Consider the following 17,454-nt stretch of genomic DNA (forward strand, 5'->3'; position numbering starts at 1 on the left):
ACCAAGGAGGAAAGTGTTGCCATCTTCTATCTATCAACTGCTCACCTCCAGTGTAATAAGCTGCCCATTTCTTCTTCATCCACTACCTATACACACACTGTAAACTCGTAGAAGTTAAATTGCAGTAATAGGAAGACTGTGCCAGTCAGTAATAGGAAGCCGAATGCTCGATACATAGTAGACTGGACCGGAAGAGAAAATATATACAAAGATGGAGACTAGTCATACAGGAGATTTATCTCAACATTTTGGTGTGTACCCACAACTAAAAGACATGCGCTTGACATCGAATAGATTCTCTGGGAAAATCTCACATAATCTAGGTGCACGTATCCAATTAACCGTATTACGTCTAGCACAAAATATGATCACTCGATTCTAATCATCTTAACGGTGAGATTCCACCAGAAATTTGTACTTTAGCAAATCTATATATACTGAACCTATCATCGAACCGACTATCTGGACACATACCCATACAAATACAAAACCTAAGCAACATAGGATACCTTGATATATCTGGTAATAGACTGGGTGGATTGATACCTGAGGAAATAGGGGGCTGCACGAAATTGCAATCCTTGAAGACAAACAACAACAACATGCTAGATGCGAGCAACAATAACCTCACTGGTGTGTTACCACGGCAACTCGGGAAGTTGGAGATGCTGGAATTTCTGAATTTATCACATAATCAGTTTAGTGGCAGCATCCCATCATCCTTTGCGAGCATGGTGAGCCTTTCAACAGTCGATGTGTCTTAGAACGACTTGGAAGGACCAATCCCAATAGCAAGGCTACTAAAAAATGCTTCAACAAGTTGGTTTGTTCCCAATAAAGGTCTATGTGGTAACCTCTCTAGCATGCCATCTTGTTATTCAACCCCAGTAGCTGCTCACAAAATGGGGAAGATACTTGGTTTGCTTTTGCCAATTGTTCTTGTGATGAGTTTCAGCATTGTTGCTGCAACTGTTGTCATAATAATACTTATTCGTATGAAGAGAAAACCACAAGAAAGTGTTACCACTGAATCAAGGGACCTATTCTCTGTTTGGAATTTTGATGGAAGATTAGCATTTGACGATATTGTAAGGGCAACATAAGACTTTGATGATAAGTACATCATTGGAATAGGAGGAGACGGCAAAGTCTACAAGGCACAACTCCAAGACGGGCAGCTAGTTGCTGTGAAGAAGCTTCATCAGGCCGAAGAAGAGTTTGATGGTGAAAGAAGGTTCCGTAGTGAAATGGAAATCTTAACACATATCTGACAACGAAGCATTGTCAAAACGTATGGATTTTTCTCCTATCCAACGTATAAATTTCTAGTCTATGACTACATTCAGCAGGGAAGTCTCCACAGGACATTGGAAAATGAGGTGCTAGCAAAGGAATTGGATTGGCAGAAGAGAATTGCTATTGCAAATGATGTGGCTGAGGCAGTATCTTATTTGCACCATGAATGCACTCCACCTATAATACATCGAGATATCACAAGCAATAACATCTTACTTGATACATCCTTGAAGGCTTTTGTCTCAGATTTTGGCACAGCAAGGATTCTTAAGCCCGATTCATCAAACTGGAGTGCACTAGCAGGAACATATGGCTACATTGCTCCTGGTATGTAGTAATATATCTTTCCTTCTCCAGTCAGAAGCATTCATCTCTATCCACTTCGTTTCTAATTCTAATGTTTAATTTGGTATTGTGCAGAAATGGCATACACATCTGTTGTGAGTGAGAAATGTGACTTCTATAGCTTTGGCGTGGTTCTGCTAGAGTTAGTGGTGGGCAAGCATCCAAGGGCTCTATTAGATGATAGCTCAAGCGGGGAACAAGATGTGATGGTGAAAGATATTCTAGACCAGCGGCCGACAACACCAAAAAGAACATAAGAGGATATCTTGGCTCTACTCGTCAACCTGGCCTTTTCTTGCTTGGAATCTTGTCCGCAAGCAAGGCCAACCATGCGGGAGGCATACCAAGCACTCATCCAGTGATCCTCCTCTAGTCATTGTCCAGTGTGTTGAATGAATCTAGCACCTTTTCATGTTAATTGTAGATTTCATTTTTCCCCCCTTTACACATGAAAGAGTGGTCAATGTGGTAGACAATGTTGTGTAATTCCCATGTCATAGTGCGGACAACTCCACGAGTTTATTTGTGCAATGTCCTCTTGTGATGTCGTGTGCTGTGCGCCCACGTTATCCCCGAGTCGTGGTATGGCATGATTCGCACGAGGCCATGTTTACCGTTCTCTTGTCCAAGATTGTTATCTTCAAATAAGAGAAGAGAAAAGACGAGAAAAGCTGCAGAAGTTTGAGCAGCACAAAGCACTTGTGCCCCTCTCTCAGATTTCCTTGCACGCGAGTTCGTGTCTTCGTCCATTCGGTGCTGAAATTTGAAGTTTCAGGAAAGCAAAGAAACATTTTTAATGGTCTGGCTTCAATCACGACAGTAGGCATGACAAGACTGTGAAAGACGTCGCAGCCCTTTGGTTCAAAAGCGAAGCACAACTATTCAGTACGTTTTATTTCTGGTACGTTTCAGCTCTATGCAGTTGGCTTGGTGTGGTTTGTGATGTTTGTTTGCGCACTGCCATTTTCAGAGTGGAGTGGACCAGACGTATTTGACTAGTACATGGTACTACTATCCAGTGTGAGAGAATTCAGGTGCACTAGGCATCTTAGAACATGCACCGCAACCTAGGCACGAAGAGATTGGACTAGAAAATAAATTGAATCACCGATGAAGCCAATCACATCATTTTTTTCTCAACTAAAAACGTGCTATTAATTACAAGACCTCTTGAAATCCCAATAGCGCGCCACAGAAATTACATGCATTGGTCCTCCAATTAATAGATGGGGTCTAATTAATATGCGTGCAACTAGTACTACTGTTTCACGCCTTAGTATTTTGGGATTATTTGATTTTTGTTAGATGCCTAATGCACCGAGACCGAGGGAGTACTATTATTTCAGCGTGTGGCGCTGTTGGAATATTAATTAGCTGTAGTAGTAGTACTATCATGAAGTTTGTAGTCATGTGGCAGTGCTGGTTCGCGTGCCTAAAGGTGTGGATCTGATTTCGGATTTAAACATAAGCAGAGCGGAGCAGATGCTACCAACTAACCTTTTTTATTCCGAGATGGTTCATGTTGATGATAATCAGATAGGAGGAGTAGGAGTGGATCACGCCATCGCAGTCGCTGAGCTCTGGTAAATGTTCTTGCAAAAATGTCTTATATTATGGGACAGAGGGAGTAATAAATAATACTACTGGATTGCGAATCGGACAAGATACACAGGGGCCGCCTATTGCTGCCTCCGGCAAGCATGTACAGTAAACAGTGGGAAATGGACAGACTGTGCATTTTATCTACAAATAAATTAACTGCTCAACAGATTCAACTAGAGTAGAGCTGTGGGCTGGCAATGTAAGATGCCAATTTTCCAGTTCATTCGCAACACGCACGCTCAACATCTGAAGCCCGCTACTCTGAAAAAAAAGCTGATCAGCTCAGGTACAATCGAAACCCGGCACTTGATGAGTCGAGTCACACCCCGCTTCCCCGGCCGATAGCTGCCTTGGCTCCTCTGGGAATCTCCAACGCTGTCATTCAATTTCCGCGTCATCACAAAATGTTTGCACATTTGAGACCAGTCGAACACAAATTTTGAACGAAATTTAAGTAAATTTGATATATTATAGGCAAACAAACAAAATAAGTAAGTTTGATTGATATATATTATATGCAAACGAACGAAATTCAACAAGTTTGACATAAACTTAAACTGAATTAGGAAAGTAGCTTACGCTGAAGTCATAGGCATGGCCTCTAAGGACACCGGAACCTCCGTTGTCATCCGCTCCATTGTCGTCGTCATCGTTGCGCCAGTGGTGGAAGAACCATATGACACCGCGATGTAGACTCGGCCACCTCCTCGGCTTGGAGGTGGATGGCGCGCTCAGACTCGGCCAATCCGACCATGAGGTGATGGGTGTTGAGTCGGCACCATGGCGGGTGTAAGATTACATAGTGGTCTTGAACCGATCGAGAGCCCAATCCTTCGCGAGGACCCAAGCCGGCGCCACCTGGGTCTTGGCGAAAGCCGACGCATCGACACGCCTCCACCTCGGAGAGCCATTTCTTACTCCCAGTCGAGGACGACTCATTGCGCGAGCCACCACATTCGATCCGAGGCAAAAAAAAAAAAACAATCTTCAGTCTTGTTCAATACTTTGCCAGAAGGGTTAATCGTCACCTTCTTCATCAACATCGATCTCCGCTGCTCCCATGATGCGGTGTGAGTAGTCCATCCTCTCGACTACAGGTTTGTCCTTTCTAGATATATAAGTTTCAGTGTATAAAATTGAAGATAGCTATATAAAAGTGCCCATTATCGAAAAATTGGAAACAAGTGATCTAGTGTACATTGTACTTGGTAAGAAAGATAAATTAAATGTAAAATCACCCTGATTAGGGGTATTACGATGGAAGGCCGAGAAGCTGGTACACATATTTCAGTCCTTTTTCGGAATAAAATATGTTCATAGGAATTTCGTAGGAAATAGAAATATACTACAGTCTAAGTGAAAGCAACTTTTCCTCCAGAATTCATGTGAAATTTAAATTACAAATTGGCCCTTACTGTGGTAACCCAATTGACCCTAACTCCAGTTTGTAGCTGTTGCATTTTTGGTTGTTTTGAGACTCAGAATAAGCATCGTTGCCCAAGTTAATGGCCTGCGACTTGCATCTAGCATCAGCTCTTGTACGTTGGAGTGGTTGCATATCTTCATCATTTTCTGGACTTGCATGGCATGAGTTTGACCTTTTAGTTCGCAACAACTGCAAAGTCATCTCGACTTCTTTCATGGTAGGTCTCTCTTCACCTCGGAGCCTCAAGCACATCTCCGTAAGTGAGGCAACACTTTTAATCTCTTCTTCGGTCGCTTCCTCACAAATTTGAGCAGCCACTATCTCTTTGATTGGCCTAACTTTTATCTCCGAAAGAAAGTAATTGGCCAAATTTTCCTTTGAACCTGACTCAGTTGTAAATATAGGCTCCCTTCTCAGAAATAGCTCCACAAGTACCACACCAAAACTATATACATCACTCTTCTCGTTTAGTTGCCCAGTATGGTAATATTCTGGATCCAAGTACCCAAATGTACCTTGTACATTTGTAACAACATGGGTTTGATCAATAGGAACCAATCTTGAAGCACCGAAATCTGAAACTTTAGCAGTGTAGTTTGCATCTAGTAGTATATTAGAAGATTTGACATCACGGTGAAAGACTGACACCAAAGCTGCCGAGTGGAGATAATATAGAGCTGCTGCAGCTTCCGTGGCAATTCTTAGGCAGTCCTCCCATGACAACAAGAAACAGCCACTACTTGAATTGGAATGTAGAATTTCATATAACGAGCCATTGGGAACAAAGTCATAAACTAATAGTGGGACCTCAGTTTCAAGACAACATCCAAAAAGTTTTACTATATTTCGGTGGTTTATTTGTGAGAGAATTGCTACCTCATTAATAAATTGACTGATCTCACCTTCATCGATGTTCTTAGACCTTTTTATCGCCACCACATGTTGGTTGGACAAGATGCCTTTGTACACCATACCATGCCCTCCACGACCCAGTATACGTGTAGCATCAAAGTTATTTGTTGCCTTCTCTAGTTCTTCCAAAGTGAAAATCTTGGTCTTGTCACTTGCATTTTCATCCGATGATATTAGTTGTTCCAGCAGAAGGCCTTGGTTCTTTCGAAAATGATTCCTTCGCAGTTGCTTTTGGATGTCCCTTTTCCATCTACGAACAAGAACTATAGTAATTGAGCTGAGAAGTAGAACACCGAAGCCACTGCTAAGCCCAATGCCAACACCTGAAATGATATACTATGTTACCTTAGTATTGTGCTGCTTTTTTTCTTGTTCATGTTCACTGTAAGATTAAGCAACTAGTACATAAAACTTACCCAGTAGAAGATTTTGCTTCTTGGTAAAGGTGCACTGCACTGTTGTAGTATCATACTGTGTATTCCCAGGACAATCGGTACAATAGTATGTTCCTATAGTATTATTGCATACTCCTTTGCAAATGTCTTGTTTCTTGCACTCGTCAATATCTGCAACCACATATCAGTAAGAATTAACATGATAAAAATTTACGGAATATGATACTGGGAATGGAGATCATGCCTACTTTGGGAGTTTAGAAATTCCTATATGTATTCACTTCAAAATCCTTCAAAGAGAAACTCATGATTGCTTTCCTGCCGTACTACCATTAAGGTCCATTATTATTATTATTATCTAAACATATAAATGTTTATGATATATATATATATATATATATATATATAGAGAGAGAGAGAGAGAGAGAGACACACACAGAGAGAGAGAGAGAACCTTCACAGCCATTTCGGATATACGGATTTCCATTGAAGCCAGGCATGCATTTGCACCGATAACCGATGTAACCATCCTTTGAGTAGACGGCTAAGCAAGTGCTATGGATGCTGACACATGCGTATCCAGACGTGTTCTGTTTTGCCTCTCGGCATGTCAGACCAGCAACGGCCCATTGCACAGATGCCGATTCCCCAAAACCAATATAGAGTTCAGGTTCCTCGGATACATGCATCGCAGACATATCACGCTGGTAACTTGACGTGTCTTCGATGTCCACGAGTCCATCGTCAACACTTATGTTCATGACATGATGATGATCGTTTAGTTGGAGGCTGGACGTCAACATGTTGGTACAGTTGAGCTGAAATAGCTTCCTTGCAGAACAGCCTTCTTCTAGGCCAAATGGAAATGGAACACTGATGTTTCCACACCATCGAGAGCACTTTGCCTTTCGTTGGACCGGATTATACCCTATTTTCAGAATGAAATGAAGAGATTCATCAGAAATGTACAGCTGTTTATACACACCAAATCCAATTTGTTTGGCTTCATTTGTGTACATATGTATGCAGGTATAATTAGGCATGCAGTTGGATTTCCAGTGGGGAGGAAGTGTGTGTTGCCGTTACTTGATTGAGTCTTATCACTAAGTTTTTCTACATATATTGAAACGAACACAAACTAATGTTATCTTAATGCTAAAACAGAAAAAAGAAAACAGAGCTATGCGGGGATGGAGCAGGTAAATTACCTCCATCACGCAAGCATCCATCGATTATGTAGGGATTGCCTTTATACCCATTATCGCAAATGCAATTATAACAGCGACCAAATGCAAAAGTATTTTGGATCGGCTTGCTGTGATTGCTGACACAGGCGTTGTTGGTCGTGTTAACCAGGGTGGTGGCGCCTGTTGCATGATCCATGATACTCCAAGTAATAATGGCATAATTAGTAGTTATATTGATTCCGTCCCAGAGTGAGCTTCGGTTACGGTCCAGCTCCGCCCCGCCATGGCGGACAAACCGAAGCTGCAAGGTGCGAGCAGGAATAATAAGGTGCGAGCTGGAGCAACATCCGGTACCATTGCAGTCCTGCCTAGCAACAGAGGTCTCCGCTATTTCCATGTTAGGGCAGGTCACTGTACAAAGCAGCACCATCGAATTTGAATCCGAGTCTTGGGCGGCATTTGTGTCAGTTCCATCGAGCAACTGGAATACATCCAGGTCACAGGCTGTGATGTTTAATTCGGCAAACCACAAATATAAAGATCTCCCGGGAGCTTTCCATGTCATGTTATAGACATTGACGCCAGAGCTCATGACGATATAACGTGAAAATGCGACTCTTAAATCTGTCATGAGAAAACAACTTCATGAGCAAAGCACACGGAATTTTAGCGAGAATAACTGGAAAGAACACAAGAGTCTCGGCTCCAAAACAACCGAGAAAACTATAGTGAACTGAACTGTGTATGAATACATTCCTAAACTAGCCGAAGACAACGATAGAGCAACAATTAGATTTTATTGCAGCATTGGAAACATGACGAGATAACTTTACCTCACAGTTCCTTGGAAATCTATCCGGAGGAATTGATTTTGACTGGCACGTCTTACCTCTAGAGGAAGATCCGGTGGGATATTACTAGGGGTTCGGTGTGAGACACTTGAGGTGCTCAACGTTGTTCCGGGAGATTTTGCGGTTAAGTTTCGGGTGAGATCAAAATTGGATGGTTTCTGATGGTCTCTTGTGGTTGTATATGGGGCAGCACAACCTGAACTCAAACCAGTTTTCTTAGCCGAATTGGTGCGGATCTGTGGAGATGAAACTCTGCCAATCCTAGTCGGTGAGGACTTTAATATAATTCGAAGGAGAGATGAAAAGAATAATGACAATTTTGATGGACGTTGGTCTATGATGTTTAACATGATTATCGAGGGTTTTAATTTGACAGAAATTGAGCTCACCGGTAGAAAATTTACATGGGCCAATTCGTTGCCCACTCCGACTTATCAGAAGTTGGATAGGGTACTCGCTAGTGTGGAATGGAAACAAATGTACCCTTTGGTGTCGGTTCATGCGATGCAGAGAGCGATCTCAGACCACACACCACTTTTTGTAGACTCGGGAGAGGCCATACATGTTGCGAACAAAAGTGCTTTCTCTTTCGAACTAGGGTTGTTCGAGAAGGAAAACTTTTTGGAGATCATTGCACGCGAATAAAATTAGACATCTCAGACAGTTTTTGCGAGGTTGGGCCAGAAACGAGAGCGGAATTTACAAACAAGAAAAAGAGCGACTCACTCAATAAATTGAAGCGCTGCATTTAAAAGCTGAAGGTAACCTTCTTACGGTTAATGAGCAAAGATCCAAGTCCGATGCTGAGCAAGGCTTACGAGCTCTCCTGAGAGAGGAGGAGCTCAAGTGGGCATTGCGTGCTAAAGTGCTTAAGGTTGTCTAAGGGGATGACAATACACAGTTCTTCCATATGATTGCAAATGGTAAACATAGGAAGAAGAAAATCATACAGCTCGAACAGGACAAGAGGATAATTATGGGGCATGAGAATCTGAAAGCCTATATCTCTAATTACTATAAACAACTTTTTGGGCCTCCGGAAACAATCACGGTGGCGCTAGATGAATCTATTATTGGAGATATACCTCAGATACAGGCAGAGGAGAATGATATTCTCTCTGCACCGCTTACTGAGAAAGAGGTTCTGGATGCAATCTCACAAATGAAACCGAATAAAGCACTGGGACCAGATGGGTTTCCAGCTGAATTCTATAAAAGATGTTGGCATATTATTAAGGGTGATCTTATGCCTATGTTTCATGATTTCTTTTACGGTCATTTAGAGTTATTTCATCTAAACTTCGGTATGATTACGCTGTTGCCGAAGAAAGAAGAGGCAGTTCGGATCGAACAATTCAGGCCCATATGTCTTCTTAACGTGAGTTTCAAAATATTCACAAAGGTTGGTACCAATAGATTGACACAAATTGCTCATTCAGTGGTACAACCGAGCCAGACAGCGTTCATGCCAGGGCGACATATACTTGAAGGGGTGGCCGTTTTGCATGAAACGCTACATGAGATTCACTCGAAGAAACTAGATGGGGTTATCTTCAAAGTGGATTTTGAGAAGGCGCATGATAGAGTTAAGTGGCCTTTCCTTTAGCATGCAATGCGCATGAAAGGATTTAGTGAGGCCTGGCGTGACCAAGTGGGTTCCCAAGTCCAGAGGGGTAGTGTCGGAATTAAGGTTAACGATGACATCGGTCATTACTTTCAGACACACAAGGGGTTGAGACAAGGGGATTCCATGTCTCCTCTCTTGTTTAATATTGGTGGCCGATATGTTGGCCATTCTTACTGGCAGGGCCAAGCAGCATGGTCATGTGGAGGGGTTAGTTCCTCACCTGGTCGATGGAGGAGTATCCATCTTACAGTATACCGACGACACTATCTTATTCATGGAATATGATATTGCTAAGGCACGTAATATGAAACTTATTTTATGTATCTTCAAACAATTGTCTGGTTTAAAGATAAACTTCCACAAGAGCGAGTTGTTTTGTTTTGGGAAGGCCAAAGACGAGCAAAACACGTATAGACAATTGTTCGGGTGTGAATTAGGTTCTTTACCATTCAGTTATTTGGGCATACCGATTCATCATCGTAAGTTATAAAATAAAGAATGAAAGTGTATCCAAGATCGAATTGAAAAAAAACTTAGCTGCTGGAAGGGCAAGCTTATGTCATATAGAGGTCGGCTAGTGCTGATTAACTCTGTACTGACTATTATGCCGATGTTCTTGCTTTCGTTCTTTGAAATTCCGAAAGGGGTTCAGAAGCGACTTGATTTCTTCAGATCTTGATTCTTCTGGCAGTCTGATGAGGCCAAGAGGAAATACCGTCTCGCGCGATGGGATTCATTTGCCGACCAAAAGACCAGGGGGGTCTCGGTATTGAGAACTTAGAAATTAAGAATAAATGCCTTATGAGCAAATGGCTCTACAGGTTAGAGACAGAGCCGGAGGATATGTGGGCACAAATTCTGCGCAATAAATATTTACAGTCGAAAAGCTTGCCCAGGTTACCATGAGGCCAACTGACTCGCCATTCTGGAATGAAAGACTTGTTCATTCGTAGGGTCAAACTATTGGTTGGCAATGGGATGTCAACAAGATTTTGGAAGGATACATGGTTAGGAGAGACGCCCCTGGCCATACAATATCCCATCCTTTATAACATTGTGCAACCTAAGGAGGATTACGTAGGCACAGTTTTCCAAACGACTCCCTTGAATATTCAGTTCAGACGTGCGTTAGTTGGTGAGAGATGGACTGCCTGGATGCACTTGGTTCGGAGATTGATAGAGATTCAACTCTCCGACCAGCCGGATTCGACGCAATGGAAGTTAGCCAAAAATGGGTATTTACGGTGGAATATTTTTATATGGATTTGATTAATTCTGGCCCAATCTCAAGATCGTTGCATATCTGGCGGGTTAAGGTTCCCTTGCGCATTAAAATCTTCATGTGGTTCGTCCACAAGCAAGTAATACTCACCAAGGACAACTTAATCAAAAGGCGATGGGTAGGTATAGTTCGCGGTGTTGTTTTTGTGATCATGATGAAACAATACAATATTTATTCCTTGAATGCCCACTCGCCAAATTGCTTTGGAGAATGATTCATATAGCCTTCAAATTAATCCTCCAGTTGACATTGAGTCGTTGTTTGGGACGTGGTTAGCGGGGGTTGAGCATACTACTGCGGCAAGAATTCGGATTGGAATATGTGCGCTTTTGTGGGCTATATGAAATTGTAGGAATGATATAATTTTTAACAGTCAACACACTTTAACTTTCATGCAGGTCATCTTCAGAGCTACCACATGGATCCGTACGTGGTCCTTACTCACTCCTATGGACTCCAGGGAGCCTTTGGTTACTGGGTGCAATCAGTGGGGGATGGTAGCACAGGCTATATTCAACCGGTTCAGATGGCGGTCGCATAACAGGATAGGAGTCTAGGGAGCTTCTCCTTCGTATTAACAGGATAGGAGTCTAGGGGCTATTGTCAGCTTGTACTTTTCTTGTTTCTTTTGTTTCGCTCCGCTTGCGAGCTGTAATACTTTTATGACTTTCTGCCACTTTGTGGATTTTTAATCAGATGGCTACATGTATCATTATGATGCAGAGGATGTGGTACGCTTTCATTTCAAAAAAAAAATTCCTAAGCTAGCCCTTTAAGGCCCATTGGCCTATGAGGCACGTTTGAAACATTTAGTCAAGAGCAATTAATCAGCGAGTTCACCTCAAAAAAAATTACTAATCAGTGAGTACTCCTTCGGAAGCTCCGGCAAGAGTCACTTTTGGTAGTCTAAGAGCGCGTCACTTGACGCTCCGCCATCACATGTCGCGCCCTGGACACTCCCATAGTTGCCAGAAATTCAGGTTGACTGGGTCGAGGAACGGGGTTCCAGGTCGAGGCTCGCCACCCTTCCGGAACATGGTGTGACGGGGGTATACTTCATTGGTACGCTAATTGGAGATGTGGATCGCGATCCAAAAAGTTTTCGGTCGATGACCCCGGTACCATGGTGGTACAAGATCCAAAGATTACGATATTCCTCTAAAAATATTACGATATATAGTTATATATTTCCCAATTTGCAGGGAGGGAATCCCGCCAGAAAATTTACATTTAACTTATTTTAATCTAAGAATCTTAATCTTAGCACACCGCAAAAAAAAAAAATCTTAATCTTAGCAAGTACTCGTACGATTAAAGGAAATGAGGCCACATGTGCGGTGAATAGTACGCCCTGATCATTGTCTCATCTGCCAGTTTTCCTTCACACTCGCCGCCCCCGGCCCCCGGGTAGTAATTCCGATGCTCTTTTCTCCATTGTTCGCGTGCAAAGCTCCAGCGGACCTATCCCCCATGGATCCATCTTCAAACTCCAAGCCTTCAGGGCACTCCTCCTCCCTCCACCATCGGATTATCAAGCGGCTCACCGCTCGCGCATGCCGTATCATCATTGGCGGGAGTGGCACGGGAGAGGACGTATACAACAACGGAAAGCTTGATGGCCGGCCGGCTGCCGCCAGGCGAGTAGCGTATGGCGGATGGAGTAACGGCGGACTCCGGTTGTCCGTCGGTGGTGCACGATTGCCAAGTGCCCTAGTAAGCTAAATTCCTCGATAACTCCTCCACTGCCTGCAGACCGATCTAGCGGAGCACCCATCGGTCGGGATCGCGAGCCATCCATCAAACCTGCTCGACCCGACCTCGTTCCCGACCAGCGGTCTGGCTTTAACGACCCCGGGTCAGGGAACGGACCCTCGACCTGTGAACCTGCAGCCAACTATGGGCGCTCTCTTCTAATTTTGTTTTTTCTATTTTTACTTATCCGTATGTGTTTTCTGCTTTTAGATGATTTTTCAGTTATTTCGGCTTATCGGTTTCCCGCGGATTTTCTTAGGCTAAAAAAAATCGAACGCAAGAGGCACAATTTTACTTCTTACGGAGGCACGGATTCTCTTCCGCGAGAGACACAGTCGTGCATCTCGAAAAATAGGGAAATGTATATTTTTTCTTCAGCGAGAGGCACAAATTTACTTCTCGTGAAGGCACTAGTTTGCTTCCACGAGAGACACAGTCGTACCTCTAGGAAAATATTAAAAAACATGTTTTTCTGCAGTCGTGCCTCTCGAAAATAAGAAAATATATGTTTTTTTCTTACCCAAGAGGCATAGAATTACTTCTCGTGGAGGTATATATTTGCTTCCATAAGAGGTCAGTTGTGCCCGGATAAGTTTTTTTCAAAAAACAGAATATTCGTCGAAACCTATCAATATGGGATCTCGATCCGAAAAATCTCAACAGTGAAAACGGTTTGAGATTTGAATGCATGGTTGAAGAGATAAAATATTTTGAATAAACGAATGTAAACAAAAGAAAAGGAAAAGTTTCATGTTGCGACAAGTGCGCTGGGAGGTTTGAGTGACCTTTGCAAAGAGTACAACTTAATTAGAGATTTTGCTTTTAGTCCCAACTCAATTACTATGTATTTGATTCTAAAAAATTTATTATTATGCATCTTCCCAAAAAAACTTGACCACCATGCATTTATTTAGACTAGAACAATGCTCGTGCCTTTCAACGGGACATTAATAAAGTACGCTAGCTTGTGATTTACCTGCCCGTATTGATGTGATTGCGTAAATAAATATTTATTAAAATTTTCCCGTGATTTATTTTATATTTGAATGAGAATTTGGTAAGTAAATTAAAATTAGATTCAGAAGATAAGTAAGTTAGAGTGATTGATTATCATACGGGAAATGTTGAACAAAGAGGTGGTGAAAAAAAAGTAAAACATGAAACCTCGCATTCTTTTTAAGTAGTATATATAGAGAGATGGAGATAGGATGGGCAAGTCCGAAAGTTATTTTCTGAGCACGATCATAGGCTGTTCGTTACCGCTGTTGTATTTGTAGACGTAAAGTCACACACCGGCTCAGATGTTCATAACATGGACATTTCTGAATTACACGCCAAATATTTTTTAGAATACACTATGAGTATATTTGAAAATATTGTAAGAAGATTTTTGTAATGTGTGTGAACAATTTTTGACTGCAAATGAAGAATAAAGAACTGCAATAAAATAAACATAGATAGAAAATGAAACTAGAAAAGCCAAAAAAATAATGATAAACGTTTCAAATATAATATACCTTTTTTGTTCTAATTGCACAATAAACATTTTTGATACATGATCAACTTTTTAAAAATACACAATGAACATTTTTTTGAGACAAGTCGAATATTATTCCATTCACGATGAACATATTTAGAAATGGCCCATGACAAGTTCTTAATTGCCAAATGCACATATTTTAAACACATGCAAAAAACCAAATCAAAGAACCAATAGCTAAATATTGTCCGCTATTTTCTGTCAGCCCGTGTGCCGAGTGTTGACGAATGTCACTTAGAAAAGTGAGATATGAACATGTTCTTTCTCAAAAAACGTGAATGGTATCAATTCTCGAGAAACAAAACTTGTAGAATGGAGCACAACCCCATTTTATTTACTTCGTTTTAACTTAAAGAAAAAGGTACTCGCGACACTTCTTGTACCACAGCCCTTCACGGCAGTCGTTTGTGTGCAACACCTCGGCTTTACTATCTCAGACTGCCGTCAGGTAGCCCACAGCTACTGCCGCAAACATGGCCCACCATCCATACGTGCATAGGATGCCTAATGGAAATAAGATAATCCAAAAATGGAACCCATCATGCATGGAACCACGCACCGGCAGAGAACGGTCACTGCCATGCTGACGTGCCATGTACGCAGAGATAACGGCAGGTGACAGAAAATGTATGCAAATGTACCTAAAATACAAGTTGTATGTCTATTTTGTGTCATTTTTCATGTTTTTATATGAATATGTACGTTTATGTTACACCACTACTATTAAAAGTGTAATTAACTCTTGAAATGCTTTTGGAAGCTGTGGTGGGAAGCGATTTGATCCTTTTCTTGATTTACGTATAAATTATAGTACATTTAATTCTATGGTATGCACTACTATTATTTTTGTTACACCACTACTATTGAATGTATGCACTATTATTTTTGTTACACCACTACTATTAAATGTACTCCCTCCATTCCCTTATACAAGGCCACTATGAAAAATACATTTTGCATCTATACAAGGCCACTAACAGTAACCGAGGCAAAATTTAATGACGTTTTCTCGTATTAGCAACTTATTTAATACTTGCATGCATGTAGTTATAATGACACCGTGCTACTTCCTTCTCGTTCCTTTCTTGCATGCATGCGGGCGTATTAATGATCCCAGTTAACAAGAAGAAAAGTTGGCTTGCAAAATAGTCATTAAATTTTACCTAGGTACCTGTAATTTGAGTTTGTGACCTTGTATAAGGGAATGGAGGGAGTATTATACGCTTTTGGAGGTTAGTTGTTTATTAAGTCTGGTCAGAATGGAAGTATCATATGTAGTATCATGCATCTCAACTACATGTTTTTGCTGAGGTGACACACAATTAAACGAGAAAAGAGAGGGTTTAATATCATGATATGATATTGTATGAGATTACATGAAATACTAATATGTGTCATGCATGACAATAAATAAAATCACTGTGAGATGCTATGCACTATGAACATAGTATCATAGACTAGTAACAAATGCATGGTACTAATATATGATACTTCCCGCTACCAGCAACCTAGGCTGGCCATAGTGACAGTAATTTAGCTAGTAAGTAACATAACACATCAAACCATAAGGTTATTTTGCTTAAGCGGCAATTAGTTATTTAGGGGAGAGATATTTATGGTAACATAAATATGATAACATAACATAAGGCGTAGATGACATCTTACATATGTTACTACCAACTGTGAAGATAACATAGATAAACTAGTAACATATGCATGTTAGGGCATCTTCAATGCCGATCCTCAAACCGCCCGCATACGTCCAGACCGTGATGTCTGGACGTCTTGTGCCATCCAACGCGGGCCTGTATTAGTCCGTTGAGCAGTCCGATCACACCTTTTTCCACAAACCGTAGATAAATGTAGGGGCTTTGCGGCAGTCCGGACATCTGTCTGGACAGTGGAAAGCCACGACGTATCCACACCCTCACTACTATTTGGCGAAAGGCCCCTAATGTTTTGGTGGAAAGAGAGCAAATTAAATCATGCATGAATTGATTTCGTTTAGTTGGTGGAAGCCATTGTATGTCATGAGGTTAGTTGGCGAAAGGTCATAGTATTAGTACGTCAATTTTCATAAACAGATATTAGGTCATTATGGTATAATTCCATGGCGTTGGAGGAACGCAACTCTAGGCCAAGCCTTAGTTGGCGGAAGGCTAGCTCAAATTGCTCTTTTTTCAATATATAATATATATATATATATATATATATATATATATATATATATATATATATACATGCATTTTTTATGTATATTACGTCCAAATTTAAGTGAATTATGTCGTGTTTGCATGAGTTTCATTCGGCTTAGTTGAACTATAGTTGAAATGTATGTGGGCAACTTTGGATGGCCTGCTCCCGCATCCGTGTCCATGGATTGTCCCTCCCTGTCCGTGTAAAAATGACCGGGCAAATTTGGGGGTCAGGGTTGAAGATGCCCTTCCTAGTCCCATTGTAACCAGTCAAGGGGGATTTGGAATGTCAATTGGACATCAACAACCACTTATAATATAGTGATAATAATGAGTAATAGATTAGTACGCCATGCCGGGAGCATTACCTGTGAAATCAGAATCAATGTCGATGTCGTTAATGACCTCCGTGGCGCCGTCCTGGAGGAAGAGCCTTGGGGTTTGCGTGGCGTTGTTGCAGATGAGCTTGAAGTCGGGCTGCCGGAAGCAACGGGCCGAGCCGATGCCAAAGGGATAGTCGAAGGTGAGATTCCCGCATCTTCTTTGGCAACCGGTGAGCGTGGCAGCGGATGGGATGTTCATATTGCTGTTGGAAGCGTGCACCGTTGGTGCTGCACTACAAACAAGTAGGAGCAGAGGAAGAACTACGCCGAAGAGGCTCATCTCCACCTTCCACAAGTGAACAATCATCTCTAATACTGCACACAATATGTTTGGGAGAAAAGGTTTTCCTTGGGATGGCCGCCACAACGTCGTTGCTTTCTTGCTGCTTTATAGTGCAGATGATAAATAGATTCCCGGCAGATGTTGTCAGGAGTGGCCACATGCAGTGGAACTGCCGTGCCATCTTGTGAGAGAAAAGCAACATGGAGAACCTAGGATTCGTTGCCGACAAGAGGCAAGAATTTCCAAAACTCATGGATCACATGAATAACTGGACAAACTTGAAAAAGCCGCCGTTGAGTCCACACCGCAAATGCCATCACAACAGCACCTTAACTAAATCTTTCAGAGGGCAGTTAAGGGGTTTGTGTTGAGCTTCCA

General features: G+C 41.8%; 1 protein-coding gene and 1 pseudogene across 3 annotated transcripts; one reads left to right on the forward strand and one right to left on the reverse strand.

Annotated features, from left to right (window-relative positions):
• The first annotated feature begins 211 nt into the window (after positions 1-211).
• LOC123183449 (MDIS1-interacting receptor like kinase 2-like) lies at positions 212-2,003 on the forward strand (annotated as a pseudogene).
• A 2,508-nt stretch (positions 2,004-4,511) lies between these two features.
• On the reverse strand, positions 4,512-17,147 carry LOC123179760 (putative wall-associated receptor kinase-like 16). 3 transcript variants are annotated; one of them, XM_044591638.1, is made up of 6 exons: positions 16,779-17,147; positions 7,185-7,787; positions 6,431-6,904; positions 5,998-6,147; positions 5,572-5,904; positions 4,512-5,184 (listed from the first exon to the last, which is right to left on the reverse strand). In XM_044591638.1, exons 1-6 carry the CDS (start codon positions 17,098-17,100, stop codon positions 4,655-4,657), a joined length of 2,412 nt encoding a protein of 803 aa, XP_044447573.1. In that variant the 5' UTR covers positions 17,101-17,147; the 3' UTR covers positions 4,512-4,654. The 3 variants fall into 3 exon arrangements, with proteins under 3 accessions (XP_044447573.1, XP_044447572.1, XP_044447574.1); XM_044591637.1 differs by having other exon boundaries at positions 4,512-5,904; XM_044591639.1 differs by lacking the exon at positions 7,185-7,787 and having other exon boundaries at positions 4,512-5,904.
• Between the last annotated feature and the right edge of the window lie 307 nt (positions 17,148-17,454).

This window comes from Triticum aestivum, chromosome 1D (genome assembly GCF_018294505.1).
Source record: "Triticum aestivum cultivar Chinese Spring chromosome 1D, IWGSC CS RefSeq v2.1, whole genome shotgun sequence".
NCBI lineage: Eukaryota > Viridiplantae > Streptophyta > Magnoliopsida > Poales > Poaceae > Triticum > Triticum aestivum.

Coding starts and splice junctions, on each gene's coding strand:
- LOC123179760 (XM_044591637.1), bottom strand. CDS start 17,100: ATGATTGTTCACTTGTGGAAGGTGGAGATGAGCCTCTTCGGCGTAGTT. Junction 6,905..7,184: donor TGGATGCTTGCGTGATGGAG/GTAATTTACCTG, acceptor TTCTGAAAATAG/GGTATAATCCGGTCCAACGA. Junction 5,905..5,997: donor GAAGCAAAATCTTCTACTGG/GTAAGTTTTATG, acceptor ATATCATTTCAG/GTGTTGGCATTGGGCTTAGC.